The sequence below is a fragment of the Micropterus dolomieu genome, linkage group LG18, assembly GCF_021292245.1.
Source record: "Micropterus dolomieu isolate WLL.071019.BEF.003 ecotype Adirondacks linkage group LG18, ASM2129224v1, whole genome shotgun sequence".
Lineage (NCBI taxonomy): Eukaryota > Metazoa > Chordata > Actinopteri > Centrarchiformes > Centrarchidae > Micropterus > Micropterus dolomieu.
The window spans coordinates 26109166-26133903 of record NC_060167.1 but is presented as its reverse complement, the minus strand read 5'-3'; the positions used below and the strand labels follow the sequence as shown (position 1 = coordinate 26133903).

The following is a 24738-nucleotide window of genomic DNA, read 5'->3' as shown; positions in this document are numbered from 1 at the left end:
TGTGTGTATGTGTGTGTATATATGTGTGTGTGTGTGTGTGTATGTGTGTATATATATATATATAAATATATAAAAAAAAAAATTAGTTAAGGACTACTAGCCAATCAGAAGCAGAGTGGGGCGGGTCCTGTAAACATGGGTTCAGTTCAGTGCGGTATATGTTCCCCTTACTAGCTTAGCAACATGGACTGGAGCAAGAGTTTCAGAGTGGTGAGTTAATAATTTGTAACAAATGTATCTTTCATACATAAAGTTTTAACTGTGTAATGTCTCTACATCATAGTAACAACTTTAGTGCAATTTATACTTCTGCGTCGAAGATCGACAGCATAGCCTCTGCGTAACACCGTACCTACGCCGTCGCCTACGCTATAGCCTGACATGCGACTCTTCAAAAATGTAACTACTAGGGCTGGGCACGTTAATGTGTTATCGCTCACTGGCTCCTTTTATACAAATACAGTCAAATTGTGGGTCACAGGAGGGGCAGGGTGTTGATCAGCCAGCAAATCACCAACCCAAACAGCAGTGGAGGGAGTCTTCAGCAGGCGGGATGCAGCATGTGGGAGAAGTAAGACAGCGCTCTGCGAGTAAATGGTAGGCTTTCTATGGAGAGTAACCATGGCAACGGCTTCTGTGCACTACACAGCTGTAGCTTATTTAACTTAAATTAAAATTATAGGCTACATAACTTCACCTGATAGGCCTTCATCTAGTTTTGCGGGGAACAGTAATAGGTTCTGGACACTCACAAACAGCGAGGATCAGTCTCTCTGATTTGTGCTGCGCGTCGAGTACAAATAGTTCAAGACAATTCAACTTAGGTGGCGAGTGTGTGCATGAGGCAAGCATGACTGCGACAGTTACACAGGAACGTGCCCACTTGTTGCTACGCCTTGTGCTCGACCACTTCACCTAACTTTAACAGGGAAACTTGCTACAGAACATGCTGATCCCTGATTAAAGAAAAATGGTTCTGCGGATACCTGATAAGGGAAAAAACCCAAGAAAACTGGACTCTGATGGTAACCTGTTTTCACAAGCTAGATAAAGGGTAATGCCCTGGTAGTGGCAAATAGCTTTGTTTTATGTTTGATTTGATAAATCAAATAATAATAATTTGAGATTTACAAGAAATATTTTATTGCTACTGTGTAAAGGGAATACTGCTGGTAAAAAGCACCTTATTTGTGTAAAGTGTTTGCAAACCACATGTTGTTGCACGTTTGTGTACATACCATACATACACTACATTACAATTCATTATTCAATTTTGCACATAACAAATCATGCGATTAATCACGATTAAAAATTTTAATCGTTGCCAGCACTAGTAACTACACGTTGAGGCGACGTGGACCGTAAGAACTGTGATTGGTCGGGCTGGTAGCCTCGCAGTGCCGAAGTGCCCCATGCTTTGAAGTAAACTTTACTAGCGGCCAAACCAGCGGCTGTAACACGGATCAATATATTTGACTGTCACAACCAGAGTGAAAGGACTTGTTTCACTATCAGAATGCGATCCAATCGATAACATTTGAACAGCCTTACTTATACATTTTTACCCCCATTCACGTTAGCTGAGGGCTAAAGCAGAAGTTAGCCTGCTCGACCGGCAAAAGTCAACACAGTGGACGCTGTAGCACCACCGCCAACTAGCATTTGGTGGTGTATATGCAGAGCTACGGAGACACCTACACACAAGTATAAATGCATGTCTATGTGCGTACCTACGCATAGGCTATGCACGTAGACCTGACGCAGGAGTATAAATCAAGCTTTTATGTTCATTGACCGCCTGGAGGGTAGCTAGTGTTTGGAAGGGATAGGAGAGGCAGCAGGTAGATGTCTTGTCACTGCGCTGCAGCTAGGTTTGTTTTTCCACCGGTGTTTTTGAGGGCGTGACTGATTAGCCGATTAACGGGGTGGGGGGGCTGGCCTACAAATGAGCTGTTTTCAGGCAGTACAGAGCAGTGTTTTCTGTGGGAGATGGGAACTCCCTTTGGGCTGGACTTTGGGCTTTTTCACTTTGCAAAGCTATTACATGCACAAAACATAAATAACTCAATAGAGTGGAGGGAAAAAGGTATATGACCCCCACAGTGTAAAGCTAGACGTGTGAGTGAAAAGGGAGCTATAAAGAGAAGGCTCTGGCTCCTTTTCTCACGTCTGCAAAGGTGCACACAGTCCCCCTACCAATCCGTACACGAAAAAGTGTGGGGCAATTGGTTTTCTGGAGCTATTTGACCATCCAACAAGCACTTTTTGAGGAAGTGTAGTTGCAGCTTAAGATCCAAGCAAATTTTTGGCACTGTTCCCCTGTGTGACAGACTTTATTTGTGTTTTGAAGTGGTCAGTTACACTATGAAACTAGTTATTGTGTTTACATGGGTTCCACCTTCCTACAGATGCTACCAGTTTATTGTTGGTTAGGGCCATCAAATTGAATTGCAGCTGACTCGAGGTGGCGCAAGTTGCATGGAGTAATCTGTTTCTCATTAAAAGGTGGGAATCCTGAACCGGCTGAGTGCAGAGAATGCGGATGAGTACAACTTTGTGCGTTCATACGAATGCTTCCAACACAAGGGCCACACCTGCCTGGTGTTTGAGATGCTGGAGCAGAACCTGTATGACTTCCTCAAGCATAGCAAGTTCAGTCCACTCCCCCTACGGCACATCAGACCCATCCTACAGCAGGTTGGCTCATCTATGTTTAACCTTGAACCATAATCATATTACTTTTATTTTGTTATTGCTACTACAAACCTTAAATGCAAAAATATCCCTGTTTTCATTCCTATTACTACCGATGGATAAATGTTTGTGTTTTGTATCTCTAGGTGGCTACAGCGCTGATGAAACTGAAAAGCCTGGGCCTGATTCATGCAGACTTGAAGCCTGAGAACATCATGCTGGTCGACCCCCTTAGACAGCCCTACCGGGTGAAGGTCATTGACTTTGGCTCAGCGAGTCATGTGTCCAAAGCTGTCTGCTCAACCTACTTACAGTCTCGCTACTACAGGTACATGTTTCCTTGTAATCTTATGAGGGGGAGTGATGACAAATAAGCCATGTTACTTAAGAGCTCAGTTGTGGGTCCTCTGTATTAGTCCTTTTAATCTTCTCTTTGCTGTCCAGGGCTCCAGAGATCATTTTGGGTCTGCCTTTCTGCGAGGCTATTGACATGTGGTCGTTGGGCTGTGTGATTGCTGAGCTGTTTCTGGGTTGGCCTCTTTACCCTGGAGCCTCCGAGTACGACCAGGTCAGTACTAATGTTAGTGTTTCCCAGGCCTTATCTGTGGGGGGCGGGGGGTTCTCAAATGCCTGGAAAAGGCTAAGCTATGAGAGCGAATACAGGATGCAAGTTGTGAATTGGTAGCAGGGTGTAGGTACTCTGTAGAAACTCAAATTGAATGCTGTTAGTTTTGGTATAAGCCAAGAGATACCAGAGTGCTGCAGAAGAACAAACTGTAAGGGTATTTCAGGCAGTCAGTTAACTTAAGTCATATCCATGGCACTTACTGTTTTTTCTCACTTGGATTCCTTATCATGTTTTTCTTTGTGTCCAGATCCGTTACATTTCTCAGACCCAAGGCCTGCCTGCGGAGTACTTGCTGAGCGCTGGCACTAAGACCAGCCGCTTCTTCAATCGAGGACCCGACTCTAGCTACCCACTCTGGAGGCTTAAGGTTCATATAACCTCATACTAATCCTACTGCTTGTTAAGCATTATTAGGGATGTCAGAAAATGGCTAAATATATTAGTCTTGAAGCTCCTTCTGATTTAATTATTTGATTTGAGCTGTAGCCGTATCACTTAACTGTTTTTTATAAGTAAGTAGTAGTTTTGGCACATTAGGATAAACAGAAGTGGTTTCAATCTTCCAGACCCCAGCAGAGCATGAAATGGAGATGGGCATCAAGTCCAAGGAGGCCAGGAAGTATATCTTCAACTGTCTAGATGACATGATGCAGGTAGATGACCATCTCTCTCATAACATCTAATTTAGCTTCACACACTGTTTTTACTCTGCACACAAACACTACACACACACACACACACCAGCACATGAAATCACAATACCTGTACCTTGTATTGTTTGTTTGACCCATTTGGGTGTTTGCGTATTCCAGGTCAACCTGTCGTCTCATTTGGAGGGGACGGATATGCTGGCTGAGAAAGCTGATAGACGAGAGTTTATAGACCTCTTGAAGCGGATGCTCCGTCTGGATGCTGACAAAAGGATCACACCTACAAAAACTCTGGGTCACCCCTTCGTCACAATGAGCCACCTTGTGGATTACCCCCACAGTTCCCAGTAAGTGTGTGTGAGAGATGTGAAGATGTCATTTTAGGCAATGCTGCATATACATGCTGGTTGTGGTTGAGTCTTGAAAGGCTGCTTCTCCATCCTCTCCAGCGTCAAGTCCTGCTTCCAGAACATGGAGATCTGCAAACGCCGGAGCTCCTACGATAGTGGCAAATCCCTGTACTCCAACAACGCAGTGCCCAGCGCTGCAGCGGGCAACCTCACTGTCACCTTCAGTAGCCAACTCAACCAGCATAACCAGGTATGACTCATGTCTTCTCCACACGTTCTTACACTTGTTTAGGTGACCTGTAACCCCTCTAGTGTTAATCATTGGTGTTGGTGATTTCTATAACAGGTGCCTTCTGCGGGGGGAGCGGTGCCTTTGCTGAACTACCAGCCAGCTCTGTACCAGCAGGCGACCATCAACATTCCCGGACTGGCTCAACAGAGTGTCCCGATTAATGCGCGTCCTGCTGGGCTGTGTAGTCAGACAGAACCCTTCCAGCAGACTCTCATCGTCTGCCCACCCTCCACTATTCAAGGTAAAGGGGAAAAAAACACATGGATGGAAGGGCTTATCAAATGCGAAGAAACCATGGTGGTTTATGCAGCGCATCCTCCACTTTGATTGGTGTTGGGCTGTCTCGACCAACAATTTGATTATTGTTAATTACCTTAAATTGAAGGCATGTCTGTGTAGATAGCGATCAGAGACCTGAATGAGATGAGTACAGGCTGCACTATCCCACTTTTTTTGTTTCTGGGACCAGGGATATTTTCTGATGAAGGGGTCTCTGCTGTGCATGTAAAATGATTCTTGTTAATCAGTGATGCGCTTGTGTGGAATTGTTTTCCAGGTCTACAGCCATCCACTAAGAGTTCCAGTTTCCCTGTGAGGATGGAGAACTCTGTACCCATAGTACCTCAGAACCAGTCTGCTCAGTCGTTGCAGATCCAGCCAAGTATGCTCACACAGGTAAGCTTCAGATGTCTGTGAAAATGGTTTCATAAAATGAATTTATGTAATTTTTACTGTGGTCTTTCAAGAAGAGACATGAAACTTGTATTTGCCTGCTTTTTTGGAGAGAGGGAGTGTCTATATGGACAGATGGAAAGAAGTGCAACTGATACTTAACTATTATGGGTCAATGTTTTGGTGTTATTCTGTGTATCTCTCTGGTTCATTGTAGTATATGGAACTGCACTTCAGACTGGAATGTCTGTAAACAGTGAGAAGCAGAGTGACTGCTGTCTCATCTCAAAGGGTCCAATGTGGGTCGAACCTGCATCACATGCACATCTCCTTTAGGACGGGGTATTGTAGGTTGACTTGCTTGTGGGAAGGGTTTTGTAGATTTTCAGCATTACACCTCTGTAAAGGTGACTCAGAAGTATTCACCTTTTTGTGATGTGACAACACCAGAAGTTCCTTACACATCTTCTTGGCACATGAGCACATATTTTTGTCATCTGTTATTCAGAAAGCTAAACTCAGGGTTTCAGAAAAAACCTGACATCTATAATTGATGCCGCGTCATTAGCACCAAGCTGAGAGCAATGGTGCTCAATTTTGTGCATTCATGGGTACACTGAGTGCATCCAAGAAGTCCCCCTGTGGGGATCTCCTTTCAGGTCCCGCTCTCTTTCTGCTGCCAGCAGAGCAAGCCAATGTTTAGTGGGGACCAGGTTGAGACATTTTGAGTGAAAATGCTTTCTTTCAGTGGAGATGTTTTATTTAAGTGCAGTTTACCAGTGATGTTTGAAATGACAAAAGATTTGATTAGTCCATGCTGTTTTTGTTGTTTGTGTTTCTGCTGATTGGGTCTTGCCTTGGATTTGCTTCCAGGATTGATTTGGACTGCCAGGCCTCTTTTATTCCCAGTCTCCTATCTGGGATGGAGGCCAGATGTTTAATGCATAAGGCTCATCTGGTCCAAGAAGCTAGTTAATTGCTGTTTGCTAAAATTAGGAATTATCGCTGCACTCTGCAGAGGTCAGTTGTACCAGTGTATGAGACTCCGTTGCAGCTGGTTTTATCTGCTGTCCCCCCCCCCCCCCCCCCCTTTTTTTTCCTCCCCTAAATCAGATACAGCCTAACGCTCCCCTCCACTATCCTCCCTCCCTCCTCCAGGGTTCCTGCACACCCCTGATGGTGGCCACCCTGCACCCACCCTCAGCAGGCATAGCCCCCCAGTATTCTCTGCCCCTCGGGCTGGGCGCCGGGGTGGGTCGGCCAACCCTCCTGGAGCACACAGCCACAGTGCTGGTAAAGCAACAATGACATCCGTGGAGAAAGACACGCACACTCCCTTGAACACTAACAATGCCGACTCTCTCCTGCCCCACTCTTTTCATCTGTTTGCGATGTTCCCTCTGTGCCACATGTTGGGTTACTCTTTATTTCATGCATCAAGTTCCTTTATTTTGCCTTTTAACATGCTGACTTGTCATGATTGTCAGAATCAGTTGGTCGATACAAATTTTTTTGTAGGAAAATCTGTGTTTTTGGTCTGGTATAAGTGGCCTCTTTGGTATTCAGTTTTTTTTTTTTCCCATTTGTAACATTAAATCGAATTGACAAAATGTACATCTCTTTCCACTCCAAAGGACCCCCACCCCACCCCCTCACCCCACACCATTGCCATTCAGATGTTTTCAATCCCTCCCCCCACAGTCTTTCCCCATAGGTGTGCTGAGGGCATGGAGCGCATGTGTTGCTGAGTTGGTCTGTGCTTTGCTTGCAGCTTCTCTTGTCCTGTCCTTGTTTTCAGCAAAGGAGATTGCAGCTACAAAAACCCACTAAAATCCCTGCTCTACAGCTCGACTCTCTTGACGCACATCTTTTGTTCCAGCCCCAGAACATGCGGCATGCCCCCCCCCCAATACAGCTTATCAGCAGACTGTTTGGCATCAGTGAACTAAACTAATTTCCTTTCTCAGTGTTTCTTCTTTAACAGGCACCATCGTTCTGTGTGTGTGTGTGTGTGTGTGTGTGTGTGTTGTTTTATTTATTTTTTTTTATATACCTGATCTGTCTACAGTGCTTCATTGTTCGTGCTTTGCATGATATCATCTTGTGCATTTGTTGCAGGGCAATGCTATAATAAGGGAATGGCTTGGTAAAGATTTCTAGCTTATCTGGCTTTGTGCTTTTGCCTGCAGAAGAGATTGGCCAGTTGGTTTGTCTCTGGTCTTTGGGTTTTTTTTTTCTCAGCATGGCTCAGTTTGTCCGGCCCATTCCAGCAGTCAAATCATTTGTGTTGATTCATTAATATCTGATCCTTAATATTACATTTTCTGAAGTACAAGTGTCTGTGTTTTGTTTTTTTTCTCAGCAGGCCTGGCCCACTGGCACCCAACAGATCCTCATCCCATCATCATGGCAGCAGGTCCCCAGTGTGGCCATCCACAGCTCTGCCCACCAGTCAAGTGTTGCTGAATCGCCCCTGGAAACACTTGATGCTTCCATGCAGCAGGGACACAGCTGGAGGTGCGTCAGTCAGCAGCTGTTAAGTCCAAACAGTCTGATTAGTGCTCCATAAATGTGAACTAGCGTCTTGTAGTTTTACATTTTTCTCAGAGATTTAAAACTTGCTGATATGACTTCTGTCATTTTGTAGTAAAAATGATCATATGCAACCAGTAGCTCCAGTTGAGTGAGCTTGGTGCCTGGCGGAGCGTCGGTGAACTTTCACCTTTTCTGGACTAAGATATGCTTAAGCTAGACTATGTTAAAGGGAAAACCAAATTTTGTATATGGTTAAAAGATGTTGCTGAAGGACCTGTAAAAGCTACACTCGATACTAATTACACTGGATATAGTCACATCTTAGCTCATCTTAGCAAAATGCAAGCTAACTTGCTAGTTAACATACAGATACATCAAGAGCAGTTCACCCAACGTCAGCCAGGTTTTGTTCTTCCTTGTTTCTGTGACGAGATTTGCAAAAGGACAGATTGGCTGGTTGCCGACATATTTTTAAGATGACGTGAATTATCATTAGCCAGAAAAGATAAAGTCAAACATTCCTTTGTTTATATTATCTTTCAGACTCGCTGTCCCAAAGTAACTTTTGGTGTTGTTTATTTGGATAGAGTACATGACTGGTCCCCAGAATGGCAATATGGGACACCAGCAGTGCAGGAGCAACGTTGACTGATAATCCTGTCATCCTCAGTCTCGTCTCTGTGTGGCTTCTCCCTTTTTGGTTAAGACCGGAATGAGTCTAAACTTGCGTCGTTTTGCCTTGCTCATAAAAGTTAACATTATGAATATGCCCTTCCATCACATATTGCAGTCCTTGCTGTCGGCTTGTTGAAGCTATATCCCCTGACGCCCAGAAACGATCTAATACACACTGCAGCACCCAGCCATTTTTGTCAATCTTGTCCGACCCAGCGACCGTAACTAAGTGGGGTGAGACTTTAGATAAGTTAATTTGTCGTCATATTGACTTGTTAGGGATAAGTACAATGACGGGAGCAACATGCTTTGTGAGAAAGATGCAATGGTGACAAATTGAAGAAAATGTAGTAATTAATAGGTAGTTAATATTCAAGGTAAACATACTGTAGTTTTCTGATCATTTTCAACACGTCAGAAAAGTTTGCTTTCTTTGCGTTTTACGTTTAATGTTTTAATTTTAACCGTGGCGTCCACCACTAATGTCATCTTTGTCGTCATTTTTCCTAATAGGAGCACAACCCAAGCCAGGACCCAGCAGGAGAGGAAGAAGGTGAAAGCCAGACGTGTAGAGAACAGGAACAGGTTGGTAGAACCCTGCAGTTACTTGATTTAAGTCATCAGGGTTTAAGCTGTCACACCTTATAACAGATGGCTAAAAAGAGCTGCTGTCACACCAAAAGTACATCCAACAACTGTTTAGCACTTAAAATGTGGTACAATGTAGAATTTTGTTTTTCTAAAGAATAATTCCTCCAGATAGATAATGTCTTTGCCACGTTCCTTTTTATAGTCTGAATTTTTCATCACAGCTGAAATCAGATTTTCTTTTTGGAGGGAGAAACTCGACTTTTGCTTTTGTTTCTCTGTCTAGGGGTATATCAACTGCATCACTACTCAGCAGCACCGGTGTGACCCCACCCAGCTCCTTCGCCACATTGTCCCAGCCAATCATCATCTCCGACACACCCAGCCCGGCGGTCAGCATCATCACTATTCACAGTGACACCGACACAGAGGATGAGCGCAAGTTCCATCCCGCCAGGTGAGGGCAAGATACTTGTCTGCATGTTTTTGGGGTTTTTTTTTTTGTCTGAGCCTCTGACATCCAGGTCCGATGGAAAAACAGGGCTTGTTTGACTCAATAGACCAGACCAGGGCTTTACTCATTTAGACTGAATTACTTTGATGCACCAGTCTCATTCTGTTGTGAGGGGGGGAAAAACACTGTCTCTCTGTTTACACAGTGTTGGTCTGAGTCAGCGCACAAACGTCATCAGCTGTGTGACGGTGCACGACTCGGACTCCTCTACAGCCAGTCCCCTGACTCCTCTGCCCCGCACGCTGATCCCAGCTGGCACTATGTCATCGCGTCAGGCCAAGTCTCTGGCAGTGGTAGCACCTTCAGTCAAAACCCAGGGCTCTGAGAGAGGAGCGGTTTCACGTGGACGCTTAGAGACTGGTGAGAGTCACTCATCTACTGTGTTATCAGCTGCGCATTATCAGTAATGCATTTTTATTTTGGGTGTGAAATTATTTTTTTTTTAATTCACAGTGAACTACATGAAGCCTAAGAGATCATCCAACAGACAGCCCTGCAGTTCAGGGGAAAGTGTGGAGCGTCATGGGCTGGTGCCAAGCCAGTCACACCCCTTGAACCTCAGTCAGGTGAGGCTTCCTTTATGGGTTTGTTTTTTACATTTGATGTGGCTTTTTAATAATGTGCAATTACATTAAACTGCTCTGAATGTTGTGACATGTTGACAAAGAACTGCATTTACTTGCGTAGGAGGTGGACAAAATAAGTACTTACTGGGAAAGGGTGGAAACCTTTATTATTTTTTTATAATTTACCGGAACAGTAAATTGGTTAATGAATTACAGACTGGAACATATTTACATGTCACATAATGCAGAAACGGAGGAACAGCAGTCATAAGTTGCAAAAGACATGTCAGGCATAGGATGTTTGCACCTGTAGGACACCAAAAAGGTGGTTTTGGTAACTAAAGAGTCACTGAGTGTCAAACATATTTACTGTGGAGTTGGGAAAACAAACTGGGATTCATGGTGAGTCCAAAGTGCTGTCTGCTGGACAAACAATGTAATAGCAGGTGACAGCTTGAATGACCTGTTTTTTACACATCTGCCACCTCCTGTGACAATATCCGTGTTATCTGGGATTTAATGAGACCTGCTGGTAATGCTGGCTCACTCAAAATAAGGGCTTGTCTTATGTGTCGCCGTTAACGTCATCTTCCAGTCTAAGGGGTTAAACCAACTCAAGGGGTCAAGAGATAAATCTACGGGGTAACAAGATTGTTAACAGGAGAGATTAAAAATAAGAATGTCTGCTACATAGAATATTCTTAATTTCTGACCATTTGTCTTAAATAGTGGAGAGGTTAACCTCTTAATGACTTTGGGACTGAGGCATTCTGAGAAGGAAACAGAAAGCTTTTGATGTTGAACTGCTCGTAAACAGAATGCAGCCTGTGACATGAGGTCCCAAGTAACCATGACTCGGCCAGAAAGGGCCACAAGTCAAAAAGCTTTGGAGTCCATCTTTTAATGCTTGGAAGCATTAGCTGCTTCAACCTTTTTAAATGTCACTGACCCGCCAGCGGGGTGGTCCGTGGTGCTGTGCAGTCAAACCCACAAAGCCTTATTTTGAAATTTGGTGAAGCTTCCTAAGATTAGGGATGCAACGAAATGAAAATTCTTGGCAGAAACCAAATTGTCATTGTATCCTAAAGACAGACACCATATTAATAAGTTCATCATTTATGTATTGGCATCACAAACATCATTCATTAATTTATTCAATTCAAACTTTACACACCAAAGCCGTGGTGCCATTATAATCACTCTGCCTGTTTACATTTATTGTCCACTTGATGGAACACTAGAGCAAATGAGGCACCGTGAAGCTTCGGCCCACGAGTGAAACAATTGGATGGAAAGCTTCAATGCTTCATGAAGCTTCATCTTGCCATCACTAATTTCTTCCATTTATTTTGGCAATCTTTTTTTACCATTGAATAGTCAAAATGTGCTTTTTACTCAGTATTTCCCACAGGATTTAGAGATACTATGGTGGGTGGGTTCGAGGGCCGAGAGGGTCCAGTAAATTAAATTACATGTGTCCATTTACCTTTTAATAGACACATGTGTTTTATACTTTCTGTGAATATAATCCAGTTAATCTTATTTCCATGCAGTTTAGAAACCGGATGTTGTCACTTGTGTATCCTCGTTCTAAATTCATCAAGTCCGACCCATCTGGTAAATGTTGTATGTGGTTCTCATATCGCGTACTGCAACACTTGTCTTTGTAAAGAGAGAAACTGACAGGATAAAGTCGCTAACCTACCGGTCAGCTTGCACTGGGCCGTTTCAGTGGATTTACCATAAAGGCTTGAATACGTATGCACTCCAAATTTAGTTGCGGCTAGCTTAATCGCCTTCTCAGAAACGAGAGTTTGTTTCCTTTTCTAAGAAGTCAGCCACAGATAGAGTGGATGTGCTAGGAGACAATTCAGCAGAACAGCGTCTGCAAACAGCGATTTTTTGCGTCTTTCTTGGACACTTTAAAATGCTTCCACACTGCCCACATGTCAACGTACTTATTCGGTAAAATTTCTGCAGTCTTTTGACTTATTAGGCCGAACACCGGAAGGGTTTGTTTGTTTGGGGCTATTTTCAGCCGATTAATTTCAGTGGCAGAACATTCGGTGCATCCCTAACTAAAATTCTACATAGATCAGGATGAATTTTGTGAAATGTGTCTAAAATGATGCACGATACAGTTAAAATATATCCATGTGATTATGCAGACGTAACAAACATGTAGTCTATAATCCTCTAAAGAAAGGAAACTGACCAATATAGGCTACTGTACAAGTGATGTTCTGACCTCTGGTTCTTGCATGAATACTGAGTGTCTTTTCTTTTTAGGTTCAGCCCGTGGTTTCTTCATCTCAGGAGCGTTCCCACAGTGACCCATCTTTGCGTCGCCAGACGACGTTCCCTCCGGCCTCCTCGGCTTCTCACTACAATTTCTCCGAGCTAGCCACTGCCCCTGGCCCCAGCCTGTACACCTACCCGGCCTCCACCGCCCTCTCCTCAGCTTCTCAGGCCATGGAGCAGCTGCTGGGCCGTGGTCACGGCAGCCACGGTCCCTCCCCGTCCGCCTATGCAGCAACATACACCTCATCCTCCTCTAGGAGGGACTCAGCCAATCGTAAGGATTCTGTCAGTAGTCTGCTGCACGGCCTCCCCGCAGCCTACCAGCATCAGTTTGCCACCGGTTCTCCCTACGTCAGTGTGACACCCCGGGCTGAGGCTTACAGTGCCTACCAGCTGAGCCCAAGGCGCCTCACACAGTACCCCTACCTATAGGGAGTCACGTGCACACACAAATCTCATTCCCCACATACTATCACAAAGGGACATTTTTAACTGTATCTCTGATAGAACTGTTGATCACTTATTTGTTTGCTGCTTTTGAATCCAAGGCAGCATTTCAACTCTAACTCATCTACATGCTCTTTTGGACAGTTTGTGTTTTTTTTTTTTTTAAAACATTGTTTGATATCGTATCAGTTTTTTTTTTTTTTTCCTTAAAAATATTGTTTATAGCCCATATTTTATCCCTGTCTTAATCCAGATGTACAATTAAGGCATTGTGTTAATGTATTTTACTCCTGTTTTATCCTGAGGTTTTGTGTGAAGAGAGATTATGCTCCTGTCACAAACTGCGGTGACACTTTAGGCGAGCTTTTAGACGCCTGACTCACAAGGCTGGTGAAGGGCTCGCTGACAACAGAGTTACAAGTCAATTTGTTTTTCATGAGCCTTGTTCTAAAGTTTTTACACTAATCTAGTGAGGCCCTGTGTTTTTAGCTGACATAATAATGACTGTACCAATGTCTGTTTACTCACAAGTATGTCTTTTACTATGTTTAAATTATGTTCTGTTAGTGTGAGGTAGGAAGAGAGAGGTTCATGAAGATGTCGAATAAGAGAAAGATGTGATGAAAACTGTGATGGATACATGTTAATTTAAGTGCACATGTGATAGTCTGTTAGTGACTAGGCTGGATTAATCATGTCCTTATGCAATAGAAACCTGTTTTAACTGAGTGCTGAATGTATTAATGAAGTGGGAACACCATCCTAAGGAATGACGTGAAAAGCTTTTGTTTTTAAATTGTGTTTAAAAAAAAAAAAAGAAGAAAAGTAATTAATTAACTTCCTTACTTTCTCTTTTTTAAAATATATTTTAAAAAATCCAGTTTCACATGGACCGAAAAAAATAATCTCTATCTGTGATTCCTGGTTGTGTTGGACCTGCTCATTAATAAAAATGGATTTAAGGCCAGTTATTACTGTTTTATATTGAGGAAAAGAAGGAAGGAGGAAAAAAAACAATTTTCTGTTTTATCAAACTGTTTTATCAAACTACCCACACTGCTGTACAATGACTGATGCAATCTGTTAGCAAATTGGCTTTCAGGTCAGTTACTTAATGTCTCACTTTAGCATTTATGTCTCACATTAAGTCAGTCACAGGTTTTGCTGTCCACTAAACTCACACCGCTTATTCTCCTGCTGAAAATGTGCAAAAGTGGCCATTTTGGCTTCAGTCCTGTCTGAATATATGTTGACATTCATTGTTTTTACATGGATTACTACAGTGTGGACACAACAGTCACACATTTGGGTCTTGACTGAAGACGGACTTACAGCTGTTCAGCAGCTTTTCCTGCCTCCATCATTATTTAAAGGAGGTGAATCTGTGGGTTATGAAAGCTTTTTAGTAACTCCTTCCTTGTTGTGTTTGCATACGTTTTGTGTTGTAATGTCTGAGTATTTAACTATTTCATCTTAACATAGTATAGTTAAGAGGCTATTCGGTAGAACTAATTCAGGGAAAAAAGGTTTCAGCTCAAATAATCCACTGTCACTGTTTTCAATAAAATAACCACAAATTCATAATGTGTTTCATTATTTCTCACCCGAATTCTGACATTTAAATGTCTAACATTATTATTTTTTTACTTTTACTGTCCTCCAAACTGCGGAGAGTCATTGTGTTACTCTGTCTGGATATGCTTACTTGTAAAGACAAAACTTGGTAAGCAGACAATTACAGGGTAGGGGAGAGCGGGGGCGAAAGTACCGGGTTTTTTTTGTGTTTTTTTCAGAAAAAAATGATTTTAAAGGATAAGGTCTCAAAGATTATTGCTGTGATCACTAACTCACAGGTGTGGTCTATCAATATCAGGTGGTATTTTGCACAAATGTAGAATGACTGCTGTATAATTTTACTTTAAACATAAGTGGCACATTATTACTTTTGACCCTGTCAGCTGGAACAAAAGTAACACAACAATACAAGCTAGATTTTTTTGTGTTACCACCCTTGTATTTAATAAATAAACATGACTGTGACCTTGTTAATTTGTAACTGCAAACATCTTTTGTCCTTTATCATAATTTTTTTTTTTAATTACATTTTTATTTTAAATATTCAGTTTCAAAAGTAACCTGATGGCCCAAACTTGAATTGTTTAGAATATTTCATATTATATTAAGGATAAATTATAAATATGCAAATGTGTGCACCTAAAACAGGGGGAAATGGTAAGATGGACATTGTTTATGAACCTGATGATTAACATAAAACAAGAGACTTTACTGATCCTGCACTGGGGGTATTTGCATGTTGCAGCAGCTTCAGAGACAGTGGAAAAAATGGAAAAAACATAATGTAGAAAGATATGGATTAAATGTAAATAAAAATAAGGTAAAAACGAATAAGCTATTAAGAGCAAATACAAATTTCACATTTCATAATGACTTTAAAATTGTTTTAGTAAGAGCAGTGTGAGTGAGCTGCATGTTGAGTGTTTTTTAACAACTGTAGCTTACTGACCTCCTTAGGCGACATGCCAAAAATAAATATCAGCTGCCCTCTTGATGTAAGCCTGCAGCTTCTTCACAGAGAAGACTCTAGAATGTGATCTGTACCCTGGCGGTCTGGTCTTCTCCCTACTGGTCTCTGCCCTCCTCCTGCAGTACCTGAGCAAAGTGACATGGCATATGCCATGCGACTTAGCAGCTGCCCTGAGACTGATGTTTCTGACAGAGATGTCCAGAAACGCCGTCTCACATACATCGTGCAGAATCAGACCTCTGTCTGTCTTTCTGACCTTCACTCTTGGCATATTCTGTTGGTATAATATAACATAAACATGTTTCAATACATGCTGCAACGCAGAGAAAGTCACCACATTAGCAGCGGGACAAAATAAACACTTGTGGTCAGGTTAAGCGGGACAAAAGTAACAAGTGTTAGGCCTACTTTAGTCCCGACTGGAACTCCTGAGATATAAACACGATTTATTTTTATACTGAAAAACTGTGACAGGGCAAACTTTAGGGTGTGTTAAAGCACTAAATAACCTGTTAATTAATCATTACTGTGACACATGAAACGAGTGACACAACTTGTAATTCGAAGAACAGTCCCGCTTCAGAAATTTATTTACCGTGCTCAAAAACAGTTTTCCGGAGACTACCGCGGGAAACGATGACGAAATCACCTGATATTTGACAGCTTTATCAAGGGTTGCATGCTGAAGGTGCTCTCACAGCTTGGACTGCAAATGCAATTAGGGCTCTGAGAAAATCGCCTTGTTACTTTCGTCCCGTGTTACTTTCGCCCGGTTTACCCCTACATTAACTTAGCAAGTAGTAGTATTGTCTCTGAGTAAGCAGACAAATTTATAGAGAACCCTGTGTGGGAGGACTTTAAAGTCAAAGCTTTATACATAAAGTAATGTCAGTCATGCTGAATCATATAGGCCTAATATTGGTAAACATTAAACACACTACCTACTTATAAAAAGATCAGCCTTTATTGATTCCCCAGACGAGAAATCAAGTTTTCCAGCAGCACAAAGACAGAGAGAAGTACAAATAATAGTTAAAAGTAAAGTTAAATATATAAAGTAAATAAAATAAAATAAAAAAGAAACTGTACAAGAGCGTTTAAACTCAATATTACAAGACCAATAATATACAAACTACCCACGACTAGTGTTGCACTTGAAAAAATGTCTCAAGCTAAGTGAATGAGTAGCAGCGAAGTTAGCAAAATATAAAACATGTAAGAGTAATATGATACTGTCAGCTAAAACAGTGTACAGTGTATTATATACTAGGATTATGTAATTAACTTAGTTCTTAATACATTTTATTATTGAGATATGATGTAGTACATTATGCAGTAAACAAATATGTAAATAAATACATATATAATGTTATCATCACATTACACACATTATTATAACATAATATAGTATGATATAGTGCAGTAAGATAGAGTAGGCCTACAGGATATAAGTATAATTTAAGGTGAAATGTAATGATATAGCACAGAATAAAAGGCAATAGAGTAAACAAAAGATATGCATAATATAGTCAGTGGTGGAAGAAGTATTCAGATCCTTTACTTATCTAAAAGTCCTAATAGCACACTGTGAAAATACTCCACTAACAGGCTGATGGCAGTGGAAGAAGTAGTAGCCTGTATTTAATGTAGACATGGCACATAGTGAAATGAGATTTTTGTTTAAATATCTAAAATAATATAAATACACTAAAGCCTGGGTTTAAAAAAATAATTTTCAGCTTATGTTAAGTTTCCTTATAAGGTTTACTTTGAATAAATAATTTAAAAATATGTAATAACAGTTTGGGGAGATGCACTTGTGAAAAATCATAAAAACAAGGAAAAGTCCAACTGAGAAGCTGAAACATTTAGTAATTGTGAGAAAATAATGTTAATTGAGCATAAAATATATCTAACACTTCTATTTCAATTGCAATCTATTGCAATTTTAAATTTGAATGATTGAAGATATATCTTGCCCAGTTTTCATCATATTTAATGCAAGAAATTCAACATATTTATGGTACAAATGGTGCATTTTTTTAATTGTTATATAATAACAGGCATTTTTGCTTTTTTCACTATTATCTTCCTTTTATAAATTGTGCTGATTTAAGATTCATGATTTCCATCTGACAGATTACATGAAGGAGAAAACATCTTAATACAAATGGTTTCTACTGTTTTCCCCACTGCAGCCAAGATCAATAAACACTGGACACCACTCTGGAGGTACTTTTGATCAACTTTTATTAAAATGCTGCCCATCTTTGCTGCTTGCACATTATTCTTCATGTTCCACACAGTAATGCTTCACTTCACAGATAAGGTTCATTTAACAGACTTAACATGGGAATGTGCACAAATGTCTCAGTTAACAATCAAAAGTCATTTTTGTTTATGTTAAATAAATACATTTGAATAGACTGTGCTCAAGAGTTCAGAGAAATGTTGAGGATAAGGATCCTTTAAGTTCAGTTCAGTACAGCGAAGGAAATACAGATCCTCAGATCCACATCAGAGCTGATTTTGTTGGATGGTATCAAAATGCAGCTGGGCAAAGTGACAAAAAAAGTGAGACTATAATAATAATAATAATAATCCTTATTTGTAGAGCACTTTTCAAAAACAAGTTACAAAGTGCTTTAACAAGTGTAAAGAATAATACAAAAAAAGATAAGAGCATAAAAGATAAGAGCATACTATATACACACATGTATACATATTTTCAGAACAAGCTACAATTTACAATTAATCACAACATTATACCACTTAAATATGTGCTCTAAATGCTTTCAATTAGCTCTTCATACTTGCGGGGTATTCACTTCAGCTTTTGCATTCTCTAGTTGATATTTTGCAGTTAGGCTACTCATATTATGGTAAAAAAAACAACTATACAAAAGTATGTTTTTAAAAATATTCACAGATCAAGGCTTGCTGACTTTCAGTCACTGCTGCCCTTTAAAAACCGCTTTCAAGTTAAACATAAACACTAACTTTCAACACTCACTAAACTTCACACGCACAAAGCTGTTCGGGCCTTCACTCATCATGCACAGCGCATGGAGTCTTGCACTGCCGCATTCATCAGGTCTCAAACGAGACGAGAAAGAGGAGCAGCCGCTTTCACTTCTTTGGCTGTTAAACTGTCAGCAGCGTTCCATCTCGTGTCCTTGCAGCAGCACGCAGCTGAACATTTTTTGAAACGTAGACATGAAACCATGTCTTGAATCAGGGCTGAAGAGGGACCAGAGAGAGAAAGAGATTTGTTTAGATCCCAGGTTTGCAGAAATGATGGTGCTGACATTACACAGTGAATTGCTTTTACAGAATCTGTCAGGCTAAGATCGGTTTGGAAGGACACTTACAGTTGTGAATTGATGAGTTGGGTCTTTGCGTAATTCCAACTCTCCACCGAGTCGTTCCTCCTCCTCGGCTCTTCTGTAATCTGGTCCCAGATCTCCGTGTTGACCCATAGGGACCCGGGCAGGGTCAGGCTGGATCGTGTGCAGGTAATCCAACGGCACAGAGGGCAGGAGACGGTGTGGATGCCGCCGTCCAGCTTGGCCATTTTCTCCAAGCAGGGGGCGCAGAAGGTGTGGTTGCAGTGGAGGACCCGGGGGATCCGGTCGCTGCGTGAGTACTCGTTGCAGCACACGACACACTCGAGCTCTTCATTTATGAACATGGTGACTGAGCAATGTAGATGTAGAGGGTGTAGGACAGACTGGAAGCGGAGTGTTTCCCTTCACCAGAGGCAACCTGTAGAACACAACGAGACAAATTAGAAGTCAGTATCAAGTAGGACTACAGCTCATCAAATACTCATTATTACTACAATACAAAAGCATCTAGCAGCCATTTTAGAGCAGTACTTACTTTCAAGATTGATTTGAGTCCCCTGCGTTACAACTTAAGCTAAAGTTTCTGCTGAACTGGTTGAGGTTTTCTGTGGCTGTTGTTCTTATGTTGGGCTCTTTTAAAAACAACTCCCTGCAGACGTGACCAATCCTGTCACAGGAGGACTCTGACATTTCCAAGGAAGCGCTGCCTTCAGGTAAACAGTGTTCTGTGGAACTGCACGCAGGCAACAAGATGAGCGTAAACGCGCATAGCCTCTTTTGTTATCTAATCAAAAGATTATAGCCTTGGTAAACAATCTCAATTTGATTTATATGACATTTTTATTTGGAGCAAAAGAAATCGTTGACCTCAATATTTAAAAACTGGCATGGGCATTTTAAAGTACGATTTTTCACAGAAGCAGATAAAAGGAAAGTAAAATGCCCTGCCAAGCAGGGTAATTTATTTGCATTTACTATGAAAACATACAATGTCACACAAGAATAACTGAAGCATGGAAATTTGGGCATTTGCTGTATAATCACACAATCGCACTCCCATCATCAGCAGTATGTTTTTTCTTTTTTTTTTTTTAAAGATGGTGCCAAGAAAGAACAAAAAGGCAAATCTTCTGCTTTCAGACCATTGTTCTGTTGAAACATTAGATACACAGTAGAACCATCTTTACTAAATGCAATGCACAACAGTAAATTATCAGCAATTATGTGAACCCGGGGCCATGGCCGGTCATCCTGTTTGCCTGCACTGCCCTGCTTTGCAAACAATAGACGTTTTCCTTACTAGCCCAGTCTGTTTCTATAAATAAAGAGAACGAAACACAAGGAAAAAAATGGTCAAAAATAATATACAGAAACAAAATGTTGGTTCTCTTCACGTGTCTCCATACTTGGACCTATATAGAGTGGCGCTATACTGGTCAGCTAAGCCAATTTTTAAAAAAGGTACTGGTCTCTAATTACTTCTGTGCAGACACTGGGTTCACTGCTTGGCTCATGGGTTGACAGTTGAGAACAGACCCTGTATCAGTAGCTCTTCACAGACTGCCAGAACAGGTTTGTGTTTTTATGGTTTTTATCAACATGGATATATAAAAAGAGAAGTACTTCTCAGTACTCTGTTGTAAGACTACTTTATGCATCAGGGGTAAGCTATGGTGCAGAAAATAGACCCTATGACACACATAACAAGTACTGACAAGTGTGCGAGTTTCTATTTGCATCACATTGTTTCATACTGTTTTTGGAACCTGTATTAGGTTTTGCTTTTTTTTTTGTTGTTGCATATATTGGTTTTCTTTTTTGTTTACCTGTAGTTTCCTCTTGACATTTTTCACTGATTACTTTACTGACCTTTCAAGTTCAGAAATCAGATCATAAATATTCCTGTGCTCCCATTTCCTGCTCAACATGATCTAAGACAGTTCCCATGAACTTCAATTTGTTCCTTTTTTATTACCTGTGGCATTATGAAACCTCAAACAGTGTAGGCATGCCAATCTTTCAAAAGTGACTATATTTTCTCGAGTAATAGACGAGTTGCATGGTCTATAAAATGGTGCAAAATGTTGATCTGTGTTCCCCAAAGCCTGAGATGGCGTCCTCAAATTCCTTGTTTTGGCCACGACTCAAAAGGTACTTAGTTTACTGTCAAAGAGGAAATCAGAGAATTTAGACTCCCCCGCTTAAAAATGACTCAAACTGATTATCAAAATAGTTGGCGATTAATTTAGCAGTTGACAACTGACTGAGGAATCATTGCAGCTCTACTAAGCTATACAGCGATTATCTGAGTCTGTGGTCTTTCATCTGGAAATCATTACTTTCTTAGGAAAACAACTGACAGCTGTAGAGAACTGTAGCCTCAGGTTATTAAACTGGATGTGTTGGTGCTCTTCAACAGAAATGCATAAATAGGAAGAGTGACTCCCAATACCAAAAAAAGGTCACTTCAAATGAACGATGTTGATTATGAGAAACACACGACAGGTCTTTCTGCTTCTCCTTTTTGACTATGAAAATGTTTGGAGCTGCAATTACATCAAGTCACAGCCTGAGGAGTCCTCTAATGATCTGATGAGCAACCAGGTAACACTGCAGAGGAAATACCTGCTGCGCATGTGACCCGGTCAGAGCTTTGAGAATGACCTACTAGTGTCAGAAAGAAGCTTTTATCAGTAATGTTCGTGATGAGTGCAGGAGAACAAGGATGCGTTTAAGGTCCCCTCAGTAAAGCATATGTGTGTGGTTGCCTCCAGCATGGTGCAACAAACTATGACCTGTTCGCATGTCCTAAGCTCTACACTCTTCCACAACCCATGAGCCAAGTTTGTTCCTACTGTAGACATAAACCACTGAAGCACAGAGTGGATCACAACCGTTTTAATAAGCCCCTCCAATCCCCCGGCCCTACTTCCACTCCCGTCCACTCCCCCACCTCCCCCTCTTCTCTATCCTCCCTGGGTGGGTCGGCTTTGAGTTTCCGTCTTCCAAAGTCCATGGTGGTGGTGGTTGTGGTGGTGGTGGTCGTGGAGGGGTTTAAACCCAGGACTGAACATCCCTCCCCCACGTAGTGTGTTTGTAGAATGTGGAGTCCACAAGTTGGCTCACCTGCAGGGGGGAGCGCCACCCTACAACACCAGCTCCTCTCACTCCTGGGCTATGCTCCTCAGCACGTACTTGACTGTATAGGCGAACGCCGCAAAGCCTACAATCACAAACAGGTTGGCTAGAGCACCACCTAGAAGTCCATGGTTGCGATTGGCCTGTTGCAGGCCGGGGGCGGGGTTGGCGCCACCGAGCGGGACGGGCCCTCCGTTGAGGGCAGGGAGGCCGTAGTGGGCCTGCTGAGGGTCCCCGTCAGGCACCACATCGGGTAAGGGGAGAGGCTGAGTGCGGGCGCTTAACTCCTCCTGGGCCTTCTGTTTCTGCTTCATTTCCTGGTGGAGGGAAGGAAAGAAACAGGAGGATATTAGGCCGCCAAAAAAGAAAGAAGAGGGAAGACGACAAGAAGTTAGAGATCACCTCACACGTACATCGACTACATCAGGAAACAGCTCACAGAACACTTTATCCTTGAGGTTGAAGGCCAGGCTTTGGGCTGACAGCTGTCTTTTCTGGAAAATAAAAAATAAAAAGCAAATAATTAAATATTTACGACATCGAAAGGTCATTTATCACCGCGTGCTGCTTTGACGGTCATATGTTTGTACTCACTGTGTAGTCTGAGGTCTCAATGCTGCCAAGGGTGGGGCCTTTCTCCACCATGAAGCTGAGCAGACCTGTGAGGATGGTGGAGACAGACCACGCAGGGTTCCACGTGTCTGGATGGAAGTCTGTGATGGACAAACATAACCTGTGGAGGGAAAACAGGCAAAGTTACAGACAAGTTCTAAAACAATGACCAAGTCATTTTTTAAAAACTCTTAAAATCCTTAATTCTCATTTAATTCACCAAAAGGAAAGGACATTCTTACCTTGTATTACACTTAAATCTCCCATTTGGTGTTATCATATAGATGCTTGGTGGTTTAAAAGGAAATTCCCGGGGAAATACGAGTTTTCCATGATAATATCCCCCTAAGACAAAACATATTGTGAGATTCTGGGCAAGGCAACATGACTCATGGTTACAGATCACGTCTCAGATTTTATTTGCAAAACTGCAGAAATCAGCAGCAATCAACATGCTCAAAATACATTAAAAGAAGCAGCTGATGCTGAGGAGTAGGTGTCGGTTAAGTGTTTACCTTCATATGGAGTTTTCTCAGGACCTCTGACTACATAGTGCCTGAAGAAGACAGAGAAGATTTCCTAAATTTTAGCAACATCATTACAAACAAAACACGTTTGGTTAAACCTCCGTCCTTAGACCTGCATTAACGTGCTAGCAATAGCCCAGAATCAGACTCTGCTGCATGTTTCCTTTAATTCTTTTTTCTTTTCCATAGTCATTTATTTTCAGGAGCACCCTGGTCTTGTGGTTAAGATGCATATCATACAACAGAAAACATCCCCGGGACCTCGAGTATTATATTTTATATATTATATATATTTATATATTATTTATATTTTTTATATTTTCAGATCACAAGAAGTCTATCTGCAGTCGATCTGTGATGCACGGACCGAGATGAAAGATTTTTGAATTCTCTGCTCTAGCCAAATAAAGGTTCTAACTGTCTTCACCAGGTTTACCTTGTTAAATAAAAACAAACAGCACACACTGGCAATGAAACAAACTTATTTGGTTCCTTTCCTGCGCATGTCTGGTAAGGCCAAGATAAAAGTACACCTACAACTAACCCCCCATCCAGAGTACAAGGACAGAAAATACCTGAACATGACCATGAGAAATTATTGAACAAATATGTAACTGATAGCGAGGGGAGATACATATTTAGAATAATATGCCTGATATGATATATTTAATTAATATAACCCCCCCCCACAAGAAATGCCATGACCTGTAGTGTCGCATAATCCGTTGCAAATATTCCACTGAGGGCATGTTAAAGCATGTGAACAAATCACATCAGCGAACCAGGAAGAAAGGAAAAATGACTCATTTTGGCAGTGGCACACTTACAATCACATCATAATATTAATAAAAGACATGGATACTCTGGAATAATGATTTTACCTGGAAGAGGAAATATTAAAAATACAGCCCCAACACGCCACCTCTAGTGGTGTCTGGCCATGCAGTTTTAGCCACCAAAATTTCACTTGTGGTTACTTTTAAAAATGTCAACACCCACGTCTGTCTTTCCAGAAACAATGTCCCCATTACCTCTGGATGATCTGAAAGCACCCGGTCTAGCATCAAGTCCACAGAGCGGAGACCAAACAAGGTAACAGTAACAGCAACTTTTGGCATTTAACTGAAATCATGACTATTGAGTTGAAGGCTAGCAAAAGTAAGCTACAATTCTCAAATGTAATTGTATACAAGTGCATTTGTTGTTATTGTTCTCCGTCTGGTTGGGCCGTAAGTTTGTGTTGTAATGTCATAGTCATGACTTATACAGCTGATTCCGGTACAGACGGTGTGGGCGCCAAGCAAAAGTACATCTTAAACGATTAGTGGAAATATTGACATTGCAATATTTTTCTTTTCTCTAATATATATTGCGATATGAAAAAATACAGGAATTGACGTCAGTTGCTCTATGTAAAAATAATTAGGCATCCTAGAATTATTGTGGTGATTTGGTAGGTGAAAATGCATAGAAACAAAAAATAAATCAGCTGAAAAATGTCTTTTTAGTGTGAATACTTTTTTGAGTGCAAACTGCAACAAACCAAGAACCCTTAAATCGGAATCCGTGTATGGTTCGTTCTTTGATTATTTCGTTTCAAAACCAAATAATCAAAGAACGAACCATACACGGATTCCGATTTAAGGGTTCGTTCTTT

At 41.4% G+C, this 24738-nt stretch overlaps 3 protein-coding genes across 8 annotated transcripts in view; 1 reads left to right on the top strand and 2 right to left on the bottom strand.

Annotated features, from left to right (window-relative positions):
- The window catches only part of hipk1b (homeodomain interacting protein kinase 1b), a 16740-nt gene extending 2861 nt beyond the window's left edge, over nucleotides 1-13879 (top strand). The window contains exons 3-18 of one of the 4 annotated variants that reach the window (XM_046076520.1): nucleotides 2506-2697; nucleotides 2841-3022; nucleotides 3139-3262; nucleotides 3570-3689; nucleotides 3889-3975; nucleotides 4135-4319; nucleotides 4422-4572; nucleotides 4669-4855; nucleotides 5171-5289; nucleotides 6445-6579; nucleotides 7652-7803; nucleotides 9010-9081; nucleotides 9371-9541; nucleotides 9744-9958; nucleotides 10052-10164; nucleotides 12454-13879. In XM_046076520.1, the coding sequence (XP_045932476.1) occupies nucleotides 2506-2697; nucleotides 2841-3022; nucleotides 3139-3262; nucleotides 3570-3689; nucleotides 3889-3975; nucleotides 4135-4319; nucleotides 4422-4572; nucleotides 4669-4855; nucleotides 5171-5289; nucleotides 6445-6579; nucleotides 7652-7803; nucleotides 9010-9081; nucleotides 9371-9541; nucleotides 9744-9958; nucleotides 10052-10164; nucleotides 12454-12897 (2649 nt within the window). In that variant the 3' untranslated portion in view covers nucleotides 12898-13879. Of the gene's footprint in view, nucleotides 1-2505; nucleotides 2698-2840; nucleotides 3023-3138; nucleotides 3263-3569; nucleotides 3690-3888; nucleotides 3976-4134; nucleotides 4320-4421; nucleotides 4573-4668; nucleotides 4856-5170; nucleotides 5290-6444; nucleotides 6580-7648; nucleotides 7804-9009; nucleotides 9082-9370; nucleotides 9542-9743; nucleotides 9959-10051; nucleotides 10165-12453 lie in introns of all 4 variants that reach the window. The other 3 variants (XM_046076519.1, XM_046076522.1, XM_046076521.1) reach the window with 3 other exon arrangements.
- Nucleotides 13880-18172: 4293 nt separating this feature from the next.
- On the bottom strand, nucleotides 18173-19616 carry LOC123987222 (E3 ubiquitin-protein ligase TRIM32-like). The gene is made up of 3 exons (XM_046075916.1): nucleotides 19340-19616; nucleotides 18829-19222; nucleotides 18173-18697 (listed from the first exon to the last, which is right to left on the bottom strand). Exons 2-3 carry the CDS (start codon nucleotides 19146-19148, stop codon nucleotides 18610-18612), a joined length of 408 nt encoding a protein of 135 aa, XP_045931872.1. The 5' UTR covers nucleotides 19149-19222; nucleotides 19340-19616; the 3' UTR covers nucleotides 18173-18609.
- Nucleotides 19617-19734: 118 nt separating this feature from the next.
- Nucleotides 19735-24738, bottom strand: part of ube2j2 (ubiquitin-conjugating enzyme E2, J2 (UBC6 homolog, yeast)) — an 11027-nt gene continuing 6023 nt past the window's right edge. For all 3 annotated transcript variants that reach the window (XM_046075912.1, XM_046075911.1, XM_046075913.1), the window contains 5 exons: nucleotides 23070-23110; nucleotides 22797-22899; nucleotides 22537-22675; nucleotides 22356-22436; nucleotides 19735-22259 (listed from right to left, as the gene is read on the bottom strand). In XM_046075912.1, the coding sequence (XP_045931868.1) occupies nucleotides 21969-22259; nucleotides 22356-22436; nucleotides 22537-22675; nucleotides 22797-22899; nucleotides 23070-23110 (655 nt within the window). In that variant the 3' untranslated portion in view covers nucleotides 19735-21968. The remainder of the gene's footprint in view (nucleotides 22260-22355; nucleotides 22437-22536; nucleotides 22676-22796; nucleotides 22900-23069; nucleotides 23111-24738) is intronic.

Bases quoted from the DNA above. Each gene is read 5' to 3' on its own strand.
- LOC123987222 (XM_046075916.1), bottom strand. From the start codon at position 19,148: ATGTTCATAAATGAAGAGCTCGAGTGTGTCGTGTGCTGCAACGAGTAC. The intron at 18,698-18,828 runs GTAAGTGTCCTT...GTCCCTCTTCAG, and splicing joins CAACTCATCAATTCACAACT to CCCTGATTCAAGACATGGTT.